General features: G+C 39.6%; 1 protein-coding gene across 1 annotated transcript in view; it reads right to left on the bottom strand.

The window, feature by feature from the left end:
* Positions 1-2,855: 2,855 nt before the first annotated feature.
* The window catches only part of KCNK1 (potassium two pore domain channel subfamily K member 1), a 33,613-nt gene continuing 10,465 nt past the window's right edge, over positions 2,856-26,003 (bottom strand). The window contains exons 2-3 of the mRNA XM_074168703.1: positions 7,560-7,955; positions 2,856-5,479 (exon numbers count right to left, since the gene is read on the bottom strand). Of these exons, the coding sequence (XP_074024804.1) occupies positions 5,220-5,479; positions 7,560-7,955 (656 nt within the window). The 3' untranslated portion in view covers positions 2,856-5,219. The remainder of the gene's footprint in view (positions 5,480-7,559; positions 7,956-26,003) is intronic.

Below are 26,003 nucleotides of genomic sequence, written 5' to 3'. Positions count from 1 at the left end.
GCTTGAGTGGGTTGATCAGTCTCAAAAAATTAGGCATACAGAAACCGAGTCCCATTTCTATGTGCTACTATGGATGCTTGCACATACATACTATATGCTTAAGATTACAAAACCTCAGGGATTAGCAGAAAGTCGGTTTGGAGAGCTTTGAGCCTCCCGGGAGAGTGGGTTTCTCACTTTTTAATGTAGAGGTTTCACTTTTCTCTTTTTGGACAGCCTGGCCTTTACAAAGGGAGGCAGCCCAGGGCCAGGCAGTGCCCTGAGCCATATCTGCCCCTGGAAAGTGTCAGCAGTGATGCCGACATACACTCCTGCTCACGGGTCTGAACACTTAGTGACCTCAATACAGAAAAACTTGTTATGATGACAAGTGTAACTTGCTTCAGGGAGCACAGGGACCATCTACACTGGGGAAATGCCAAACTGTTTCCCTGATTCCTCGTACAGATAATGCAACTGAAATAATAGAGAGCCACAGATTATAGACAAATTGTGAAAAAGCATAATTCCAATGAACTTCCTTTCGGAAGACTTTTGGCAATGTCTTTCCTCCTTCCTTCCTCTGGGACCCTTTTCCTTTTACTCCTAGCGACAGGCAGTGAAGCCTGGTGAAAACGATGTTGTCATTTAGCAGTCTGCCAGGATGATTTTGTCCTGACGTTGGCTGTCAGCCCATGCACCTGCTCCCAGCCACACTGTCCCTCCTCATTACCTCAATCTGTCACTTGGCCCCCACTGCCACACGTGAGGTAGTCCTGTTGTCAGCTACGGCAACGGCTCAGACAAACTGGCATCATCACCAGCAAAGTGACTCTGCATCACAGCACTCACAATCAGTGGCAAAGCGATGACCTCCGAAGGTAATTGGGAGAACAAATCCATAGTAAAAAGCAAGTAGAATGGTAACTCGGGAAGCCATGAGACTAGCACTGTAGACGTTAAAAATGACACACATCAAGTACTTAATATGCATTAGCGAGCATGTGAATCTGCAGAGCTAGTCATGGTGATTTCAAAAACTACTGTTTCTGTTTGAAACAAGCAACATGAAGATACACACTTTTTTGGCTATCTAGGAGCTTCATGATACCTATTACGATAATGATGGTTACCACTGGAACTCTCTGCAGAAAACGGAAACCCTGTTCTTTTGTACTGGTGCACACCTGGAATAACACTGCTTCCAGCTATAGTATCTTTCTCTGGCTTCAGCAGAAAGCAGAATCTAGAAGAACGAATAATAGCGGAATAGGATTAGGGCAATAATGTTTTTAGCTATGGCTCATCGCAGTACATTTCTGACTACTATTTACAAAGCAAATGGTAACGTGGAGTTGCAAGACAGCATCAACAAACAGGTTCTGTCCACCCAGAGACAGCCATATCCAAGCAACAGTGTGTAAAAGGCCTTCCCCCGCTTTTCTTCCCTTTTTCAAGAGACCATCCCATGCAGTCACAGTATTAGGGCTGCCTCACCCGGATACTGCAAAGCACTTAACTTGAAACGGCTTTATGGGAAAGCAAGAGGTAATCTTCATTTGATCCTGTGTCGAACAGCCTCTTACTGACCAAAACAGAGAGCAAGCACACCCGTGTAGCACATCTTCTACACAGCATACCTACACTGATCTTCCACACCTCCTACATACTACCATAGATCCAGAGCTGCTCGTTGGTGGAAGGTAGGAGAATATTCTGGGGAACTGTTGCTAAATGTTTGCCCCCTACTCAAACAAGTTCACAGACCTCTGCTTTTGGCCATTGCCAGAGACAAAACACTGGGTTAGACATGCAGTTAGTGTAATCCAGAACTGCTGCTCTGTGCAATTACTCTGACATAAACGCCCAACCAGGTAATTTTTGTAGTGCTGGCATTGAACCTGCAAACCACCCAAGTCTCTGACGCTACCTACTTAGAAAATTACTCATTTCAACTTTCAGGAAGCCTAGTATTCACCCACACTAGATGCGATTGGTGAACCTTCAGAAGAAACTCTTAGAGAAGAGGACACGTTCTCAAAGAGACCATGGTGGCTGTTGCTCAGCTCCAAAATCAAAACTCAAACTTCCCCCCAATACAACTGAATGGCGTGACAGTTCTTTCCCTTCAAAGAATAATAAAACACATTTCTATTTAATGACTGAAAGACAAAGAGAAGATGACAAATGTCAACTGCAGCATGGGCATAAAGCTATTCAAGATAAATATGCCTGGATCAACTGAAGACAGGAGAGCGAGGACAGGACCCAGGCACTTCTCTTCTGCGTACAAGTCATTTGCTCACATTTCTAACTCCCTCTTCCCACTTTTCCTTCAGCACTGTTGTTTTACAACCCATGCTCTCCATTTGGTCTTACATGCACCCACTTCACAGTTTGCCTCCGGGAAAGACATTCACTTTATACTAAGGTTCTTGAACCTTTCTCCTAATCTGGATTCCAGTTTTAACTATCCTGATCTTATTTGTTAGCTCTACATGAAGACATAAAAGCTGTAGGAAATGAAGGCCATTATTTTCATCAGTGGTACAGATAACCTGCAATGACAGTTTTTCAGATTTCCTCTAATATTGGTTATAAAGACAAGATAAATGTTATGCCACTATTTTTTATTTGCTACAATCAGCCAGCATCTGAAACAAACACACTTTGGAATGCTTTTTTTCTATAAGAATCATCAACATAATACTAAGCTACAATTGATACCAAGGTTAGGTAACACAATCTGGCAATAATTGCCCCTCTATGAGTTGAGGAAGGCTAACTAAAGGATGCACAATCTTGACAAACGCAGACAGGATTTTTGCAAAGTATGTGCACGCACACACACCACTAAAGAAAATACTCCCCACTTCATAGTGCAGGCAGGCAAAAGCCAGACTTTTTATTTAAGTTTAAAATAACAAATACTCACCTACATCACAGTATACTGCTTAGTTTATCGCTTCTGCTTTGAATTCTGTGCTTTCATTTAACGTGTCTACATTTTGCAATTGTGTACACGCTGCAAAATTAACTTTGTATTTCATTTAGCATCTGTGCATATTTAGAGCTTAATGTTACACTGAAATTAAAAGAAATCTTGAATTTTAAGGTACTTAAAACAATCAATAAAATACCACTGAAAAAAACAGTATAAATGTTTCTTGTGGTACAGTACTTGTAATTTTATGTCAGTGTCATTTTAATGCCATAGTTTTCAATTATTCACTGTATAAAGAGAAGCCTAGGGAAAAAATATCTAAAATGCCATTCCTAAGTCTGTTAAACTCTGGTGATTTATGATATATGTACAGTATATAAATATATTTATGTATATATGTACATATATATTGATTAACATTCATTATAAATAAAACTGTGTTAACTTAAGCAGTATAAAAATAGCCACTTTCCTGGGAACATGCAAACACAGTATGCTCTCACCTAATCTATAAAATCCAAACCAACCAAAACCTTTAGCTCTGGTTTTCTATAAATAGAAATTTTCATTGAAGACTTTCAGCTGATTTAACCATAAAGTAAGTTTTTTTCCAGTAAAGATATAAAATCTGTTTGATGCTAGCTATAATTAAGCTCAAACACAGTATATTTTGGGTTATTTACTTTCAAGTATTTTTCCCATGTGCGCTAAATCTAGACACACTGCATTTTTTTCTTTTACAGTAAAATATTATTCAGCTCTAAACACTAAAAGCCAAATTACAGGCAATCTGGCATGCTTGCACTGCAGGGAAAAGGCTCTCCTCTACACTGTTCCTATGTGGGAGGCTGTCCTAATATGGCTATTTGTGCTCCAGATCTTTTGTTCATTGCAAAGCATTATCAAGATTCCCATATTGTAGATTCTTAAGGCCAGAAGAGAGAGTACTGCAACCACTTAAGCCTCGTCTCCTGCTCACTGAAATTCACTCCAAGGTCCCTGCATTCAGCACAGTGACTGGCAGCTGGACTAAAACACCTCTCCTGTTACAGCCAAAGAGGTTCCAGCTTCGGAAATTGAGTGAGATCTTGACTTTTTAGTGACTTTTCCCAAGGGGAAAAAATTTCGGTTCCACCTGAACCAAATGTGACATTTTTCCTTTTTAAACTGAAAAATTGTTTTGCCCTGAAACATTCCCTTCTCCTCCAAAACACTCTGTCTACTAGTTAGAAAAGCAAGAGAAAAAAAAGGGGCTACGTTCAAAGGTGACATTACTTCTGTTCCTCGCTTACCGATCAGCTCAGCAGAGAGCTCACATTGGGCTGGACTGTGGAAGAAACAGCGCTGAATCCTTCTGCTGAACAGGTTTCAACCGTCTACTAGAAGAATGCCATAAGCACATGACTATGCCAATCGTGGCATATGCTGAATTTCAGTTCTCTTTTTCATTCCATTCCACATCGATAAAAACCCACTCCTACCCATTTCAGAGGGCAGGGGACTGAAATGCAGCTGTCTCCCTTCCGTACAGCCCCTTCTCACCCAGCACTTTAAAGTGGTCTTGCTACCTCTCAGAGTTTACAGAAGTATTTCACACAAGGACAAACAGCATGGAAGACTCAAGGCACACTCTTTTCAGGACAACATTTTTCTTGTGATTGGGGGATCTTTTAAGGAAGTAGGAAATTTGAATGTAAATGGCATGGGGAAAGGAGGGACTGGAGTCTTGTTTCTTCATTCCCAGAATTATTATTTGCACCTGCAAATCACTGGGTAATAGAGGGATGATCTAGGTACTCCCTGCTCCAGCAGATCTATAGATACTGCTCTGGAGATGTTTTCCAGATTAAGATATTTGGTGTGTTTGCATTAAATCTGTAACTACACTTCTGACAATCAAAAGCGCACATCCCAAAATTTGCTATGTCACCCAGTCGTAAGATGGGGTGTGCGATTAAATGAGTTGGATGCCAGGGAAGGCCTACTCTCCTAAAGACACTGGATGAAGTTGCTTGTGCAAGCCTTTCTCTCTGGCACATCTGAAAGCAGAACACCTAACTCCTTATCCCTCAAGCAAAATGGTGAATGTTCCCAGCCATATCCTACATTTTTTCCCTTTTCCCAGGGTTGCTCCCACATTTTTCCCAGAAGTCTTTTCTATGTCAGAAGTGATGAATCCTTGTTAAAGTAGCACAGTCTTCCAGCTTTTATATTTTCAGAAAAAAATTATGAGGCGTTCTATTTCTTATGGTAAGTAGCATAAATGCACCAAAACAACGGTCTGGATACCCCTGTGTTAATTGTTTAGAGAGCTGTCATTGGAAGTTGGGGACTGGGAAGTCACAAAAGGCTCGTTTGCCTTCTGATCGTCCTTCATGGAGGCTGCTTGATCTGAGATGGAAGAGAAGGAGAGCTGGTCATGTTCCATTATATGCACTTGGTCCTCTTCCTTGTCCTTCTTCACATAAAACAACTTCCTAAACTTTTTGAGCTCATGGAGTTCACAGAAAGTCTCGAGAACCACCAACATTGCGATAAGGCCCAGCAACAGATAACCTGGGTACAAAAAAAAAAAGTTTTAATTATTAGCAAATTAAGTGGGCCTGCAACAGTTTTAACTCTGTAACTTTTCCCACCCCGGTCACCTCTGACAGTATTTGATCTTCAATCATATGCATCTAGAATTTGAGGGAAGGTGTTAAAATTAGCATTTCTTAATCTCAATGTTTCATCAGATCCCTGCTACTGCTACAATTTAATGAGTACCATTGACTGCTTGAGTATTTTTATCATTTCAATGAGTAAATCAAGCAGAAGCTAAGTGCATAATTATTAGTACAACATGCTCATCCAAAGGCTGAACATTAAATTGCTGAAAGATCAACATGGATTAATTATTATAATCTACCTGTGGTCACTCTTCCGCTACCTAAAGGCATAAATATTTTACTTGTAGTTACAGATTATTCACTGGCCATAACACTCTCCTTTTCCTTCCAGGAGCACCATGAAATCAATATTGCAATACCAGGTACTGATCTAAATCAGCACTTCAGCTAAAACGTATGGATTGTTTCTAAGCTTTATCTCATGACATCAAATGGGAGCTATGCATCAACACAAAGAGGAAGTGACAAAGCTATGCCAATTAAAAGGCATCCATAAATCTGCACTGAGAATCTTGTAATTATCTCTGAAACTCAGTCCAGCTGATCACCACTTGATTTAGAACAGGACTTGTGTTCTCCTAAAAATTCTTGAAAAGCCAGTAGCACTCATGACACATTTTCTGATGTAGAACTCCCAAACTTTTTTTATAGAAAATTCAGGTTCAGCAAGAGAAAACATTTTATACATTTGGTTCATTGACTTGTTCACACAAAAGGAAAAAGAATAATTTAAGAGTTATGACCTTAAAAACCGTTGAAATTAATTATTTTAAGATACTTTTTCCTTTTGGTATTTCTTGCAATTTATTTCCAAAGTGTTCTAAGGTTTGACAAAGGATAATTTAAGCCATATTTTCTATTGCTTTTGAGTTTTCAGACTGACTAGAAGTTTTACAAGACCTTTACTATGTAAGTGACTTTTTCCATTCACTTCACCGTTTAGCACCCCCAAATCAGCTCTGCAGACCATCAGGGTAATAATTAAAAGCTACTGCTGGTAAGATAAACACGATGGGTAGAGGGGGGAATCTTCTGCAAAGAAAAGAGGCCTGGCAGGAGAATAAAGTGCTCTGTTGGCTAGTTCAAGGCCCTGCTTCAAGGAATGAAAATTGAAGGCCCAATCTTTCTTTAGGTAAAAGACAAAACCAAGTTAATGGACACTTTACCTACATTAAGATTGCTGGATCATGCACAGGAGCAGAGACAAATGCATACCAGCCTAAGAAATGGACCTGACAGGAAAGTTTGGTTTGGCCATTCACATCTTTTAACCGCTGTGTCTGATGACCCAGGACTGTGCAGACTGAAGCCACATCAGAAACCAGGATGCTTCAGAACACTCCACTGGAGAATACTGCCCTCAGCATCCATTCAGTCAGAATGCCAACACAAGGATAATTTTCTCAGCTCTACTTTGGTCAAATCACTGATCACTGTGCCTCTCTCTTCTGTGTCAAACATAATTAAACAATTTAAATTTAACATTCATGGTCTTGCTTTGCTATCATCTCAGTCTACTTGCCTCTCCTTGACAGCTGGTATGTCCCAGTGCTACCTTCTATTACAACTGGAGTCACAAGCTTTCCTATTGTGCCTCGTTTCCCACTGCTCCTTGCTTCATCTCTGTCCACCTGTCATCTCACCTGGCTCTGTGATGCACTGAAATCTTAGCCCAAAATGCTTATAATCATTTTCTAATAGCAATGTGAGCATTTTTTTCTAATATTAAAAAGAGAGTATGTAGCTATGGTTTAGCACAATGGAATTCCGGTTTTAACTTTCTCTTTCTTAACTAAGAAAACTGAACTTATTTAAAGGCTTCCTCTTTGCACAACTACCTACAACACCCACTTTGCTAGCTGACAGCTCACAAAGCAATCAGCATCCACAGAATGGAGAGGGAAAGTCTGATTATTATTATTTTTTTATAAAATGTCTTTTATCTATCTGGTTAGTTTGACACTTACATGTAATTCCGATTTTATACAGCTCTCGGAATTTTTGATTGTAGCCTTCTCCTGGCACATAGTCTCCGAGGCCAATGGTGCTAAGGGAAATGAAACAAAAGTAAAAAGATTCCAAAAAATTCCAGTCATCTTCCAGAACAGAAAATATTGCTGCTGGGATTAAGAAGAAGCACGATACAGTGATGAACCCCAGGACTATAGCGTGGATGATTGCAACGATCTGCTTGGAGAAGCCCCAGCGAATGTGGAAATAAAGTACAGGCCGCCTGGTGACATATACAATGATGCGTTGTACCACCGCTGTCAGGAAAAGCAGTGTAAATGGGATCCCGATGACCGAGTAGATGATGCAGAAGGCCTTTCCTCCATCAGATAAAGGCACTGTGTGTCCATAACCTGAAACAAAGCAGAGGAGGCACAGGTTGAGCTAAAGCTGGGAGCTGATGTACCAGTTTGATACTGGCTATATTGTGGGAGATAAAGAACCACTTCATTATCACTAATTCTGAATTCTGCTATTCTTGATGAAAGCTGTCCAAAGGTCTGTTTTAAGCAGGCAGGCAAAGCTAAGCACTATCAATTAGTAAGCAAAAATAAAAAAAAATAGTTTTATATTTCAAAATTGTGAACATAATTGTATAAATGCTTATTTTGGAGAAGGAAATAATGCCTAGTAAAGAGTGGGAACCTATGCCAGAAAAACTGTGTTTTATTCTGGGTTTTCCCACTGACTTTTTTGTTTAGCGTTACGAAATAATATGACTACTTTTACCCACCTTGTCAAGTGAAATAATCCATGCTTCAGAAAAACATTCCTAGATCTAGTTCGTAGTAAAACACTCTAAGACCTTTTGTGAAAATCATTTAAATTACATGGAAGTATTATAATCAGCATTCCACACCATATACTTCCATGCTTCTGCAAGGTGTTTAGATGATAATCCACCAAAGATATCTAAAAGCAGAACAAACATTTTCACAGCAAAACTCCTGGGATATAACCACTGCAGCTGGATTTTTGCCAAGGCATTTATGTACTAGAAGTATCAATAGTATCTGTTTAGAGTGCAGGAATGGATCCACTGTTGTACAGGCTGATCGTGGCCAGCAATCTGAATTCCACAAATGCGTGCAATTACACTTGTGCCCAGTGCAAGTAGCTACGCTGCCAAAGCACACCCTGCCAGACAGCCTGCTTCTAAATGTAAATCACAGGCACAGAAAAGAACAGTAAATCCAGCATAAACCAGGAATGCTTTCTTCTGTTTGCCAATATAAAAAAAAAAAAAAAAAGTATTTTGCTTTCAATGCAGCAAGGAAGAGGAAATCTCTTGAAATCTAGTTTGGGCAGTCTTTGCACTGGTACCAAACCAAGCAAGTGCAGACGGGTGCTTGTAATTCTCCATCCCCAAATCTGCTGGCTCATTCGGGTTACGTTAGTGCTGTACAACAAGGCGTTTTCCAGAGCTACTGCAACTAGATATCTGGAGGAGCCCAAGCAGAGCTCGGTGTGTATGGGGCCGAACTGATCTCTGAACTGCTCACTCTGCAGCACTGGACCGGGCAGACACTCTCCAACCCCCTGTGAAACCTGCTGCTCTGTAAGCCCCTTCAGGTTTTACATGAACACGAGAGATTTCTCCTCTACATTAATGAATTTAATAGTGGAAGCATTGCTCTTTTAGGTTTTCCAGCAGAGTAAGAAAAGGAAACGTTCTTTTAATTTAAGATGCATAGAGACACTTCCAGACAATGAAAGACGGGCAAAACCTCTTACCATTACAAAGTACAAAGTCTTAGAGAAGAAATGTATGAGGTGTAGTTTCTCCATGTTAGCTAACCCGACAGGAAACTTCAGTTGTATTTGAATTTTAATGACTTATGAATAATTTACCCAAGCTCAGTCTTTTGAACCCCAGAAAATCGTATTAATTAATGGCTTTTTTTCTTGCTCACCTTCTGTTTATCCGTTTTGAGACAAGAGAACTGGAACCGCACAGAGCACGCCAGATGCAGCTGACTCAGATTTATGAAGCTGCAGAGAAGGTTTCTCACCTTGTGTTCTACTCCATCCCTAATAACACTGGACATTTGACTGGTATTTCTGACTACCACCGAGCTGACACTTTCTTGGTCCTGTCTATCAGAACCCCAGGATCTTGCCGCTCAGAGGTATCTGGGGATCCACCAGTGCAGATCCCATCACTTTATATGTCAAACTATGACTGGTTTTGCCGTGTGTATCACTTAACACTTTATCTGCACTCATTTTTAACTGCCATTTTATTGCCTAGCTGCCCTGTGGATTTTCCATCATCCTTACTGCCTGAAATAATTTTGTATCTTTAGTAAACTTTGTTACCTCCCTCTTTCAGGTCATTTATGAACGTGTTGAACCGCAAAAGCCCCACCACAGGCCTCCAAGGAACAATCTTTGTGATATTCCCCTACTTCAACCATTTTCTCCTATTCTGTTTTCCACCTTTCCCTATCTCAAATCCACATGAGGACCAACCCCAGTTGCTTAGCTTTCCTGAAAGCGTTTTGCGACAGAAAACCAACTCCAGGTTTGGAAGAGAAGAAAGATGTGTGTTTTGAGTAAATTATAGGGTATCTAAAACTGACCCACATGACACAAACACAAAAAAAGGCAACTCTGTCATGATGCTCTGTCTCGTCAAGGTGCCTTCAGTAAAGCAGAACTAGAGGTGTGTTATCTGAGTAAGATGCGGATCAGACCTCTTTTGGACTTATCCACCTCATTCTGTACATCCACGCTTAAAGAACAAATTCACACTGGAAGAAGAGCAGAGAAGGTTACTGAAACCACCAGGGGAATAGAGACTATTTTATGAGAGGAAGATAAAAGTGGTTGGCTTCCTTGGCACAGCTGAGGAGACTGAAAAGTGATACAGTATCTCCCTGTTAATGCATCAGCATACAAGTACTACCAAGGGAAAATAAATGCTTTAGATGAAGAATAATATTGCCATACAAACAAATAGCTTTGATGTAGCACGAATAAATTTAGTCTAGAAAATAGAAAAAGGTTTCCAAGCTTCAGAGAAGAGTTTTGGAGCAGCCATCCACTTTCAGTACTGGGGAAAGAAACCAGCTGTGTTTAAAATGGAGCCTGATGAAGGTTGGTAACTTTATGGATGGTGCAAGATCATGAGGCTAAAAACAAGCAGAAATTGAGCTTGCAGACCTAGAAAGCCCCTTGCAAGCTCCAGGTTCCTAAATTTAACATTTATTTGCACTGTACAAGTAATCCAAGCTTTCACTAATTTGGACCCAAACATCTGTATCATGCGTACAGAAAAAAAATAAAACATCTGACACATTTGTCAGTTTACACATAAAGCAGGTTGGAGATGATTTTAATTTCAGCCTCTGCACTGACCCAGGCAGCAATCAGCTCATTTCTTGGTGAGGAGGGGTTCTGTTACCTCTCCAATACTTCTAACCCCTTCCGAAGGGCAGAAATTATCTTAGAGGTGCGACACACTATGCGCCCAGACTCCGAGGAAACTGTAGAATGAGAAAGACTTTAGGACAGGAACATTTCCAACAAAGTTATATTAAACTGGGTGTTCAGACTAGCTTGCCTGGTTAACCCTTACAGAAATTTTCCCAATTTGCAGAATTACTTGAAGTGGCTGAAGCAGATGGTACCTTCTAAGGTCTGCTCTGCTGTTCTAGTGAGGTTGTCACTTCAACTAAGGGATAGATGAGGGAACTGTGTATCTGCTCCTCAGCTGACAACAATTACAGAAACTATAATACTACAGAGCGTTCACAGTTTCAGACTGAGGAGAGAATACATGCTCCACTCAACCAGCAGCAGTAAGGTGATGACATCTGCCAAAGCAATGGATGAGTGATCAATGTTTGCTTGCTACTCAGGATAGAGATTCACTGCTTAGGAACAGTCATATTGGAAAGCTTCAAGCAAGTATTTTTTCCCAGTATGAAATTGCTTATGTGACTTTTCCTAACAATGCCTATAGTCTTAGTCATCACTGTACAAAAGTCATCAAAAAAACAAACACAGCCATACTTTAAAAGAGAGGCAAAGATCTGAGATAGGAGATACTCCATGCCTGCTTTCAGACACTTGCACTCTATTGTCTCCCATCTCTGTACGTGGTTTGTAGCTTCCTTGTACTGTAACCTCTTCAGGGAAATGCCCTTTTATAATCCCTCCATAAAGTGCCTAGCACACACTAGTTCTACATAAATAATAGATCATAAAATATATGCCGACATGCCCTTTCCAGTGGAAACTACCACGTTCAGAAGCAATCCTTGCAATCCTAAGACGTTCATTTTGTTATGAGAAAAGGATGCTCACAGAAGGGGACTACTTATGATGATATTTCTTTATTCTATCAAGGAGACTTGTTATGGGTGACTAAAATTAAATTGCCCATGTAGCGTATCTGATAACTGTATTACTGATTATGAAGACAGACAAGATTTACTGAATGCTGTATTTTCTTATCTATAATGCAAATATCAGATAACAATCACCTGTTTCAGAGCACTGACCTTTGAAAAACCAAACCCTCAGATAACCTGCACAAACTCAGAAACAAAAGTGACACTGGAGATAAAAAGCTATTACTCACATATAATCCCTTCTATTGCCTATTCATAGCTTAGAGGTTCTATTCCTTAAAAAAAACTTCACAGAAAAAGACACATGCAAGACCAGCAGGATTTACCAAATTAAGTAAGATGAACACTCCAGTTAGCTTTTAGTTCTGTTCACATATGGAGATTTTTTTGTTTAAAGGTAATTTACTCTCTTATGACTTGGAGGACTTCTACTGTCATAAGTTTACATAAATACACAAAATGTCTTTATCTGTTCTGATGTAATTTTGAATGCCATCATAGTCTACAAAAGTGCTTATTTTTTAAAATAATTTAAAATGCTTAAACCTTTCTACATTGATCTTGGTGCCGTGAGTTATACAGGTCAATTATGTGTTCAATCAAATATTTACTCTTTCATTTGCTGTCTTTCAAGTTAGTCTTTTGCTCTTATATCTTTCTAAAAAGGCTTGGTCATGACTTCTCTATGCTTTTCAGTGGTTTGTATTCCTCTTGTGCAAGCTATTATTAGTTATTACTTATCTTCTCTTCTGTCTTACCTGTGTCTAATTGTTTCCGTTAGATCACTTTGTAGAGAAATATGCAGGAATTGATCATTGTATTCCAGGTGAGATACATTTTCTCCCTCCATTTTTATATCCATCACACTTTGTTTTCCAGAGTCTCTAGGTAGTTTACAACAATGTCCAACTCATAACAGCCTATGTCAAACCCAGCATTGTGTACCAGCATTTCACACTACTCTTCCATACTGTGTTAGCTTGGCATTTGTTGGCAATGGGTGTTTTCTCCTTTCATCCTTCTCAGATACTGCTTTGACCAATCTAAGCAGTTCTGTACCATCACTGCTTTGCCTCTTCATAGTTCAGTCCCTCCTGTAGCTCATTTAATTGGTCTTGTCTCTGTTAAGAAACAGTGGTCTTTTCTTTCAGTGCTTTTGGGACCCTGAATTGAGCATTTAGTGCCAAAGCACAGAGGTGCTGCAATCCTGTGTTATGATGACCCAGACTGGTTTCACACAGAAATCGCCAGAGGCTGCCCTGAAGGGTGGATGTTTGAATGTTGTAAATGGACCTGACATCAGGTGAGACAAGCAACAGGCAAAGAGAGGTGTCACAGCCCTCAGAAAGTTTATCACAGACAGACTCTCCCAGGCTGTGGTGATGAAGCCTGGAAGGTGTGTATGCAGGCTGCAGCCCTGGCTCCTTCTCTTGCCCCTCTGTTACATTCCCAGGGCATCAGCTGATTGTTCTCATGGGCCGGTCCCATGAATGGAGACCACTGTCCACAGCATTAAAGCTCACTTCTCTCCATGTCTTAAACAGTCAATGGTTTTGTGTCATCTGCTTTCTTCTGCCACGTGCTCTTCTCCCTCTTTCCTACCACAGGTTTTGTCAAGCCACTGCTCACTCAGGTCCCTCTTGCCCCAGGTGACCTCTTGCAACACCACCAGCCCAAGCTGGCACCAAGCTTCTCAGGGCAGGGAGGGGGTTATCGTTGGCACATCCAGTGTCCTCCCCGACCCACCCATTCAGATGGTAGAGTCGCAACACCCAACCCCAATGTGGTAGCACAACACGACAAGCATGCTTATCCCTTTGCTGGTTTGAGTCAATGTCCCTGAAGAGAAGTCAGCCCTTTAAGTCCCCTCATAATCTCAAAATGCCCCAATAGATGAAGTGAATCATGTGCCATGTATTAAGGTTATGCAAAAATCTTTCTTTCATCCCAAGCATAACATGACTCACTGCAATATGATGATGAAGGTCAATGATAATATTTACATAATTTCTACAGTGTTATTTTTACAAACCTTTGACATTTTCCACAGTGAAATACACCCTTCTTCATAACTGGTCTATTATCTTCTAAGATAAAAGGAAAATGTCAGGTTATGGTGGATCCATGGGGCAAGACAGATTACAAATAAGTCTCGAGTATTTTTTCTATTGCAAGGAAGAGCACAGCAGTAACCAAAGTCATCAGAAACTTGCCCTGTAAAGTTCAAACCAACAAAATTATGATTGAAGTAGCTAATTAGGAAGTTTATGTAAAGTACAGCAACTGATGGGACCACAAATTTGCAGGCAAAGGTTACCTACCACACAGAATGAAAGAAACTAGAGTAAGACATGCTGTGTTATGCAGCATATCTACACATGCCAAAGCATCCGCTCAGAATCAAGTTCTTTCAAAAAAGGCATTTTACTTTTTCTTCTCCTACAAGGTGTTAACTGGGGAGGACCAGGTTTAAAGATTGCTGAAAGGCAGGTAGTTAAGCAACCTTTTAGCACAGGGTTGCACACAAGCCTTTCTTCCCTGCAATATAGACAGAAAAAAAGAATGTAAATGATTGTAAATAGGCATGAAAACCGGTCCAAAGGTAAAAATGTGCAAAACAGTAACACCGTGCTGCTAAAGAAGATTTTTCAGAACTCTTACTTGGAGGTTTGAGACACAGCAATACCATTAAAACAGTTATATGTTAAAAAAAGGTAAGAATTAAAAGTTCACCAACACGGTTTTGTTAAATAAACCTGAGAACTTTGATTTCCAGCCAGGCTGAGATGATCTACCCTGTATGGCAGAAAAGAGGAGGAAAAATTCCACTTTTAAGCAGAAGAAATCCATTTGGATGTTATGTTTTGCTACCTCCCCAGTTGAGCTAATGGAACTGGTTTTGTGTGGAGGAGGAAAAGGTGCTGTAAATTGAATTGATGAAGTTATCTGGGTTAAAAAAAAAAACAAGAAGAGGGAAAGTGACGAGGAGATTTTTTTGAAAACTAGTTCATTTCACTAATCAAAGCTTACAGCCCAGTTCTGCAAGTTGCATGAGCATAATTAGGGAGGTGATGAAGGGTGTGGTAGAAACCTCTTAAACCCATTTTGTCACTGAAGAAAACATTCATTATGTTCATCCTCATACAGCATCAGTAAGGGTGATTTAAACTTCCAGCTGAGGTGATTTAGTATGATACTACTCTAGCTCCCTTCAATAATATATCCCTCAAACCTCAGTAGAAGTGTCAAAATCATATTTAACCAATTAAATTTACCATGAGGATTAGATCTTTTCCATAACAGTTTCTCACCTAATCACTTCTCAGAATAGAATTGTTTTGGTTTATCAATTTCTCGCCCCCTCCCCCCCCCCCCCGAAAAAACAAACCAAACCAAAAACATAAAAAAAAAAAGAGATTCCAACACATTGATCTGCATGTATCTGCTAATACCACATGGTTTCAATTCCTTCCGAGACTGTCCTTTGCTGCCACTAGTTATCAAAGACTGCTAATTCCTCAGAATCAGTGTCCCGCTAGTTAGGTCTGGAGTTGCCTTGGAAAGGACCAGGTTCATATAATCAGCTCACAAATGTCACCTGCTGCACCAAGAAAGGCTGAAATGGCTTTGAACATAGTAAGTTTAGTGATAAGGTTGTATGAGTAATTTGGCTGGCTGTCAGCAACATCTGAGCCCGAGAAACAAGCCAATGGCATGGATATATTGGCTTCTATGTTCAAAGCCAATTTCAAAACCAATTTCTACCAGAACATCTGTACATCTGAACATTTATATCTTGCAAAGCATATAAAGTCTGCCATGTCCGTTCCTGCATAGGAAGCAATGTTTCACCTGCCCAAAGAAACCAAGCTGGAAACTGCACCAACAGACACTGGGAAAAGGGGACACTGACAAACAAAACCGTGACAAATGTTTGTACGAGGACAAGGGATACGTCCACACTATTCATGTGAATACATTGAGATAAACTGCTTGCTTTATGGTCTTGTATTTGGTATTGTTTAAACTGCCCAAGGATTTGTACCAGGGCTGGCAAAAAACTGAAGTTCTGTTCCTATTCTGCCTAATGTGATCTGGGTCAGCCTAAATAACCAGTGTGACAGTGCTTACAGCTACATATTGACATGCAACACATCCACATTCAGAAAGCACAGAGACTGTTAATCAAAACCAAACATCTCATGCCTGGAGCAGGAGGAGTAATGATTCAAATTTCCTAGTGAGTATGTTCATAGCCCTCTGAGAAGTTATCCCCTTGCCTGCAATAAACCCAATCCCAATTCTATGCCTTCTCAGGAGCAAAAAATCACAGCAAAAGTCCTTACTGATCTAGACCTATACACAGGGTGGCACTTCTGGTGGAAAATCACTGCTATAGAAATAAAATAAATAATTACCCATATAAAAATACATTAAAAATTCAGTATTTAACAAATAATTTGTGTACATAATGCTATTTTTAAATAAATGTAATAAGCATTTAGAACTTAATACATAAATATTTAAAACTAAACTAAAACTCATATGAAAGTATTTCATATACCCCACAATAAATATCACTACTGCTTATATTCTTATATACCAAAACAGGATAAAAAACTACTTCCTTGCCCTCAAAACGTACAACTTCAATATAAAACATAAGGCAGCCTGAGAATACGAATGGAAAGATGGAAAAGAATGAGATGAGGCTGGGCAGCGTGTGACACAACAGCACGCGTATGCCACTGGCATCATCACTAGTTAAGCTCCCCTTTCAGGTATTCATATGCATCGATGGGATTGTTGAGCCTGGGGAAGAGAAGGCTCGGCAGGGAGCTCAATCTCTCCCACCCTTCATAGGAGAGACTTTCCAGTCCCTTCATCACCTTAGTGGCCCTTTGCTGGACTCTCTCCAGTAGCTCCATATTTTTTTTTGTACTGGGGAGCTTAGAACTGGACCCAATACTCCAGGTGTGGCCTCACCAGTACTGAGTAGAGGGGAAGGATCACCTCCTTCGACCTGCTGGCAGCACTCCTAATGCAGCCCAAGACACCGTTAGCCCTCTTTGCCACTGGGTCATGCTGCTGGCTCTCCTTCGGCCATTAATTATGCAAGGAAAATTGAAAGTGCATTATGTCTTTCCGAAGAGTTTAACAATCGGGACCAGAATCAAACCATACATTGTGTATCTATTTATTTTCTTAACTATAGAAAGATTGCAATACCATTTGTTTATAACAAGAACTCCTGTATCTTTTGTGCTATTGCAATTTTCTAGAGCAATACATGCTGTCCCCTTCCACAGCTCAGTAGTTCTGGGAACTCCCAAGCTCCAAAAAACATTTTTTTAATTCCAAAATTATGGCACAGAAATCTTTACATTATTCATGTCTACCATTAACCCATTTCTAAGATCTCCAAGGAATATTCTTCTTTTTTCCAGCTAGGAAATGTGTTAAAATGGTTGTTGCCTTTGCTCCACCCTAGCTGCTGATGCTGGAGAATTGTCTGTTCATGGAGAAACTTCTGTACCCTGAGTACTATATTAAGATTGCTGTGCACCTTTATATGTGAATGTGAGATATAGGAGGTGAGGATATTGATGTTGTGGCTGGGCATGTCTTTACAATTCCTTTTTTTTTTTTATGTACCAATTATGCAGCAGGAGGAACTGTTGTCACTTTAAATATTCAGGACAAACAACGCTAAAGCGCAAGTAACCTTTTATTTCTTCAAATTCTGACACACTTTCATATGAATTATTATCAATATTTTTCTCTTATGTAGAGGTGAAAATATAGACATGTCTTTTCAAACTAGGAAAAAAACACCCCACGTTCTCAAAGACTGGTGAATAGCAGCTTTGCTTTGTTCCACCTGTGAGTTAGCTGCTCTCCTGATACACAAAGACTAATATAAAATTGCATGTTAAAAACATTTTTCAATCAACTTGGAATGACAAAACATAAAGCAGTACAAGCACCCTGTTGTCATTTCAATCAGCAAGAGAAAAAATGCAGTCAGTGCAGGGGGACCCCTTGAAATTATATACTTATAGAAGGTAATTTTCCATTTAAAAAATTAGATCATTTTTAATAATCTTCACATCCCACAGAGGCAGCAGGAGACATTACAAGATGTGATTAAGAAAATAGTTTTGTGTTGTTGGGCTTCTCAGCAAAACTAGTTCTTTAAAACATGAAAATAGTTTGGTTGGAACAGGAGCTGAGATCTTATTCTAAAAACCTTATCTGAATATAATGAAAAAAAGCAACATTTGATCATACTACTTAAAGGATCAAGTATATGCCAATTCCTGCCCAGAACCAATTATTTTGACTATTGGAATATAAAGTATATCAACAGAAAAAATAAATGAAAATTAAAAAAAAAAAAAAAGGATTGCATAGTCACCTTGTTTACATTAGTATTACATAGTATTACAGCACAGTAAATGTGGATCCATTGAGTGGAATACTTGGCAGCATGGGCCTCAATTCATCATTATACTTAGGGAAGCCAAGGCTTACTTCAGATTTGCTCTACCCTGTTCTCCAAGACTGGGAGCCCAGTCATAGTTGAGGTGTGCTTCGCTGCTCTCCAAGACTGCTTATTTCGGTCCAAAAGAAGTCAATCAAAAGAAGTACAGTCGGCACACTCCAAATATGCTCCACAAGCGTGAACCAGAAGTGGGAGTGATATGGAGATTTGTTTCAGCCATGCACTCTCGATCTGAACCAAAACACTATTGCAGGGCCAAGAAATCTAGCAGACTCCAGTTGCCTTCAGAGTCTGAAACCAAAGTTAACAGCACTTCTCTAGCACCAGCTCCTTAAAAAGTACAGCTACCCAGTACGTGAAGTGTTTCCACTTCTCTGACAGGCTCCAGATTTTTTGCAGGAAAGACTTTTGTTTATAGCTTCAGTGACTGCTGTTTTCACCAGCATCTACCCATAGTTACTTGTTAATAAAGTAAGTGAAAAATATTACAACCATATAGCAGTGATGGTAATGATGAAGTCATCCCCATACCAGCAGTTAAGATCTCAGGGGGTGAGTAGGAAGCGCTCAGTACTGATACTGCATAGTAGAAGGATGTGTTGTACTAGAGCAGCATAACAGTAGATGGAATCCCACTGCGTCCAAAGGAATCAAATGCGGATGAAGAAAAACGGAAATTAGTATGTCTCTCCCATGCCCAAGATAATTATACTAGTGGTGCAACACTATCTCCTCTCAACAAAAGTATCGGAGAGAAATGCAACTGAAAAGATAATAACTTTCAGTGCAAAACGATAGCATTCTTTCATGCCACGGCCCGACACCGGATCTTGCTAATCCTGCCTGGATACATTATATATGAGTAAACCAGACATTATCAACCCAAGGGAACTGTTAGACCCTTCCAGCGCAGCCTACACAAAAGCACGCGTTGCTCGCCACCAAAAAGGGACCTAACATACAAGACAACGGTAGCAGGACTTCCGGTGAGGCACATACTCCATTCCAGAGCTAGCAAACATGCCTTTAGAAAGGACATGCTCTCTGCAGGAAGAGCTTGGGTTCTCCAGGCACCTAGCTGGCAAAGCTTTCCCACTGACCCTGCGAGAGCAGACTTTTCAAACCTTAGCTGTAAGCTCCACAGCTCCTATCACACTGTCCATCGAGAAACTCCTTTTTGTTGTGACACTCTAAACCTTCAGCCCGACATGAGGTTCACGTGGGCAGGACCTGTGCTCCCACAGAGCCCTGACAACTTCAGTCGTGTTTTTTGAAGCGTCATTACATTAAAGACTTCATGCCCTGCGTGTGTGTGGCTTCACAGTGCACTCAAGGCAGGAGCAAAGACTGAATATGAGAGTGCATTCAGCCGACAGAGGTCTGCTAAACCTCTGTGGCAAAGCATTCAAGATTTACTTCTGTCTCAGACAATAGTCAAGAGATATGCATGCATTTCTGGGTTCGCTGTTTGGTTTTCTGTTGTTGTTTTTTACAGTTAACAGTACTTTTTTTAAAGCCTGAAGTCTTTATATTAGAAGTTGGTTCCTTTTAGAGTTATCCTGGAATTAAGTGTTAAACTGCAATCAAACCAGGGTCCATCTGGTGTTGGGTTTTTTTCTCCTTCCACAAACCTCTCAGTAACAGCACATCTCTCGAAATACCTACCCAAACCACAAGCATCACATCTTCAGATCTGCCTCTAGCAAAGGTTTAGCATAAGAAACACGTATCTTGTTTCAACAGTTATTTTCCCTGCTATCTCAGATTCATTTTTCAATGAAAAAAATGAAAATTACAAAAGTCTGCTGAATAAAATCCAACCAACAGGTCAAAAAGCAAGGTGAGACTTCCTGAGGGCTCCTCTTGAGAATTCAGCCAGGAAAATTCCAATTATTCTTTTATTGGTTTACCTGCCCGCTAGGCAACAGATGGTCAAAAATCTGCATCAAAGAAGGGGCCCCACCATCAGACTATTTTATTATGAATGTTCCCTGATAGAACAAATTCTGTAAGTCTCAAAAACTTAAATTTGATAAAAGAGAAATATGAATGAGCTTTATTTAGGAAAGCTTTACTTGCAGTGCTCTCAAGTGTTAGAAAACAAGACAAGGTTTTTTGGTGGTTTTTGTTATGGGTTTTTGCACCATTACGTTTAGCAACATTCCCACAATAACAGATTGTTAAAGCCACTAATCACCAAGATCAACGTGCAATCAATGAAACAGGTTCACTAAAAACCTTCTTAAGAAATTCAAAACCAACTTCAAGATACTGAAAGGGGTATAAGTCCTTCTGCAGTTTTTCCTGGGATTCACATCTTTAAATATTCAATGTAGGAAAAAAAATAATCTTAATGTGGAAAATATTTTGGCAGAGAGACCAGGAAAGAGAAAAATAACATTATTAACTAAATTTGGCCAGTAGTTTCTCCATGGTAGTGATCTTCTCATTTATCTTGTTAATTTGGTAAACCACGATAAGACTTTCACCTTGACCACAGTATAAAGGTGGTATGTCTTATAAAACAATAACAACTTTCAGATTGTGTCTTTAGATATGGTAGTCTGCATCTATGGAAAAATTCATTTAGCAGGCAAGATGCATTTAGCATCTAATTGGCAGTGAAGCCAACGTGTGAACGATACATGTGTTCTGAAGAGAATGGATGGAGCTTCTTCCTTCCAGAAAAGGTCTGGAACTAAGGTTTTTTTTTCATGCTGCAACTTTCTGTCTCCCCACCTCCCCTAATATCCCCGTAACGGGTTTTAAAGTTCTATCAATTACTTCCACTTCCACCACTTGAAAGACCTTGCTTACGCATGGTGTACCACAGGGATGTGCCAGCTGCTGCTGAGCCCAGCACCTGTGCAGTATGGTACTCTACTTGTAGTCTGGTGCAGTTTATCACGAAGAGGTTTCTAAAAATTAATAATTTGCACCTGTTACCATCCCAAATGCACCTTGGGATGTGTCAAAAGCTTTGAATGTGTTGCAGTGGCACTTACCACAGTGCTTTAATCACGTATCCAATTAGGAAAGAATACCTATCTAGTCTTGCTAAATTATTATTTCTTGCAGTGAAATGAGCCACAGTTGTTCTTCCTACCATCTGGGAATAAAAAGAAACAACCAGCTGCAAATTAGTATGCTTTCCACCTCCAGTTCTGAAACAAAAATTGCTTTATTTCACCATCAGAAAGAACAGAGCATGAAAACAGTGAATGAACTGGTATTGTGGGCAGTAAGGAATTATCACACAACATTAAAAATTAGGCCATTTCATGCTGTGAAGTTAAAATCAAATCTGTAAGCAGCATCTTCGCATTAAAATGCAACCTCACATGGAAGAAAGTGTTATCTACTAGATACAGCAGGGGAATAGGAATTTATACTTCTAATCTTGTTATTGATTTAACATGTGGAACTCAAGGAAATTACTAGCATCACCTCCCTTGTTTGGCAGAGGAAGACTCATAGTCCTTACCTATCTTTGTAAGATACTTCAATATTTCATATGTAAATCAATCAGACATCATAATGCATTTGCATACAAATAAAGCCTGTTTCTGTCTTCTGTTTTAATGGCTATTTCTCAGAAACATGAAGAATTCAACAGCACAATCAAAACAGAAGCAAATCAATTTAACACAAATAGCAAAAATCACTAAAGCAACTAACAAAGCTACACAGAACTGAAGTGCATGGGTCTCCACTCTTACACGCAGCATATTCCATCTGGAATATTCATTTCTAACTTAAAAATAATAATTAAGAGAAAACACAAGACAATATTTACACAAAGGCCAAAGTGAGACACTTTTTCCGATGAGATGGCTTATTCTAAACTCTAAATCAGACTTCAAAATATGATGCTTGATGGTACTCTGCCATCTGAATATACTCACAGTTTCATTCTCAAAATAGAACATTAACTTGCAAGGCCCAAGAGGGAAATACTTCAACTGTTGTTACTGAACCATAAGCAGATTTTATAGATACACTAGTCCTATGGAATCATTCACATGTTTAGGACATCCCACATCGCAAACACTAATAGTGGGAACCATAAATTTGATTAGTTACACTGGAATCAGGATGCCTAGGATAATCACAACTGTATGTTTAACCAATAGATAAAAGGAAAGGAAAAGAAAAGCATTGTAGTTGCACATACTGTTTGTAAGAAGATGAAACATAGATGGTTTTGCTTATCTAGAAGTTATTTAGAAATAGTGATGTAGCATTTAGAAAGGCAAACTACAGAAATAAGACATTTAGCCAGCAATGTAAAGATACAGACAGAGCAACTTAAATGATGTGTGGTTTTCAAACACTATTTAGATCAATGGCAATTTATTTTAAAATGGTAAACCTCTCTTCAGTTTGTTAGAGAAATGTCTCTTGCTAGGATATTTGATGTTTCCGTAAATTCTTATGGCTATAGGATGATTTTCCTAGTGAAAATATTCTAACCTCTCAGGGACACAGTAAGATAGCCCTGCATATAATGAAAGCAGGCAACATTAAATCAGTAGGACAATTCACCAAAAATGCACCAACTGCTCAGCCACAATTCTGGGTCCACCATGTCAGTCAAGGACTGTCCCATTTCCTTAAATCTCATTACATTAAGGTAGCACACACATCAGAAACACTTAGCAATCATCCAGGCTGAAGACTGAATCATACTAAGGTCTCATGTTCAGCACCCTCCTGTCAGTGCTTGCATTTGGAAACCGTGGCCAACATGAAAAAGGCAGGACTGATGCAACCTGTGATTGTCTAAGGGAAAGTGGGATGCTCTAATTAGCATCTCTCAGACCTCAATATAAAGCAAGGGGAATGTAAAATGTTTGGTAATTCCAAAATAAAGGCTTAGCGTTGAATAGTCTGGGGCAGCAATGTGTAAATTGATAATTAACACATCTCTTCAAGGGAGGAATTTCTTTGCAAGTGTCTGGCCCTATGAATGCATCCAGTTTCTTGTAATAGTCAACAATCAGAATTTGTAAGCTAGTTACAGTAACTAACCACAACAACAGTATGACTGAATTACTTCCTTACTAGCTTCAAAGATGATGCAATTTATCACATAACACTAGTTACCCAGTAGGAAAAAATTTCCCCTTGAGTGAGGACACTTCCCAGTGGGGAAAAGTTCCCCTTGAGATGTGTGTACCTGAGGTATATCAGATAGATTAGTGGTGGCATCTACATTAACGAAGAGGAGACCTGTTAAATTCCTTCACAGCTATGCTAGCTGTCATTTTAACCCTGCTTGAAACAATGCTCCTTCACAAGGGGCAGCCAGCAATTGTCAGATATGTTATCGTTACAGGAAACATGTTCTTAGGTTGCCAACTCCTTTCTTACATCTGTTGTTAAATTTGCCATGCATTTTTGATTCTTTCCGTGTTTTCACCAAGTTGTTACACGAAATGTCTGATCTAATCCCAGAGTTACTGCTGAGAAAGAAGATCCTTTTCTCTGCATGGGTCTCCCCCCTCTTGCATTGGTTGTTTACCTGGCTGCAATAACTCAGAGGAAACTAATCCAGCAGCAAGTGAATACTTCTCTTCTAGTCTGATAAATTGATTTGGCTGACTGTTGTGGTCCAGCAGGCAAATGGTCCTAGCACAGAGAATAAGGCTGGATGATAGGGCGGGAATCAGGAGTCGAAGACATCTTCCTTTCACTAACAGCTGTTAGGTAGCCTCAACACATTTTGTTTTACATCACCCTGAGCAAACATTTTACTAGGTATAAGGAGAGGCAACCAGCAACCTAAAGCAGAGCAAACACTGCCTTCTTCCCACAAAGGCTACTCACACATTTGATAAATTATGTGGGCTGTATTAACTGATGTTTAGTTTGGTTTATACCCAGAGTACATAACCAAACAATACCTTAGAAGGGAGTGGTGATATTTCTGGAGTCTCCACTGAAGGAAAGATACAGAAATGTGTTTCACACACTTTGATATGGCTTCTGTAAGTCCCTATTCAAGAAGCTGCTATTTCCTCTAATATTACTGAGCAGTAAAACTACTACTAAAGGAAAAGAAAAAAGACTATTCAATGCAAGAAAATGAAGGCATGCTGAAGTGCATCCACAGGATGGGAAATGAGCTTACTGTATGGGAATGCAGCCTGGCAGCAGGAGCAGAGAATTGCAAGACAAAAGTCGCAGGCTCCTATTCTCAACCATTCCGATGACTCCTATTTGATCTTTCACAACTGTTTTTCCTCTATGTCCTAGCTCATCCTTTTGCAAAATACATATGGAAATATCACTCTAATCTCTCAAGATGCAGAACATAATAAAAGTGCTCTAATCAGTAAAGCAGTTCCTGGTATGTGTATGCTTCATGATCTACTGATAAAAGGCATTTCAGAAATGTGACAGATTATCACCTTCTTCCTCATGGCATCTAAGGACACGGTATAATGCAAGGAAACTTCTGTCTGAGACGTTGAAAGAGTTTCTGTCTTTTGCTTTGGTTGAGATTCATGGCTAATAATAACTTCTAGTGTAAATGACATCTTCCTTGATGCAGCATACAAAATTCTATCAGGTGGCAATTACCCCCTGAAAGCATGCCCTGAACATTCAGCTGGCTTCACTTAGTACAAATAGCTGCACTAAAAGATATGACTGAAAGATTAAGATTTATGTCTGCACTATAGATAGGCAGAATGTAAATGCATAATAACTCTGATAATGAACTAAGGCAGGAGTTTGCGCTTAGATTTACTCTTTTATTATCAACATGAATTGTTGATTCACACAATGCAACATGGTGTACTGTTTGTTCATGGTTCTTTGCTTGCCCAACTGGAGTTACAGCAGTGTACCAGGATCCAGGTCAGGGGCCTGCACTTAACAGACACGCAAATGCACATAGGTAAATTATACAATCTCTTACCCTCACATAAGAGGGCTTCGTTGCCAACTATTAACCATTGAAATGATTTACAGCATTTTGCATTCATTTCTGTGCACCACTCCTACAGTTTACAGCAGCTAGGACTTCCAAAGAGTAACACAATGATACGTCTTTGAGCCTTTGTCATTTTTGCTGTACTGCTGAGCCAGCATTCCAGTATTAAATAAAAATAGAGCCATGAAAATAAGTAACAAAACATGCTGTGAAGTGTTTAAAATTTAATTTCTCATTAGTAAATCATACAGCCTAAGGACTCCAAATTTTTACAAGACATGGAAGTTCTCCTGCTTGCTTTAGGGTTTTCTCATTTCTTTTAGGCTGTAGGCTTCAAAGGGAAAGATCTATGCCATTCTTGTACAGCATGCTGTTGGGTAAATAGCTACTTAAATAATATACAGAGCAGAAATTTCATGGCCTTCTCACATTCATCTTAAATACAACAAGCTGCTTTTAGGGCTCTTTTTCCCCCTTTTTATGAACTGAGATGTACAGGGTTGTACAATGAAGCCCCCAGGAGTTAAACATCCAAGATACTTAATTTTTTAGCAGATATCTGAACACATTTCTCCTTTCTGAACACAAGGGTTTTTTT

The sequence above is a fragment of the Numenius arquata genome, chromosome 2 (genome assembly GCF_964106895.1).
Source record: "Numenius arquata chromosome 2, bNumArq3.hap1.1, whole genome shotgun sequence".
NCBI lineage: Eukaryota > Metazoa > Chordata > Aves > Charadriiformes > Scolopacidae > Numenius > Numenius arquata.
The sequence above is the reverse complement of the archived record's forward strand: the minus strand, read 5'-3'. Positions and strand labels throughout refer to the sequence as shown.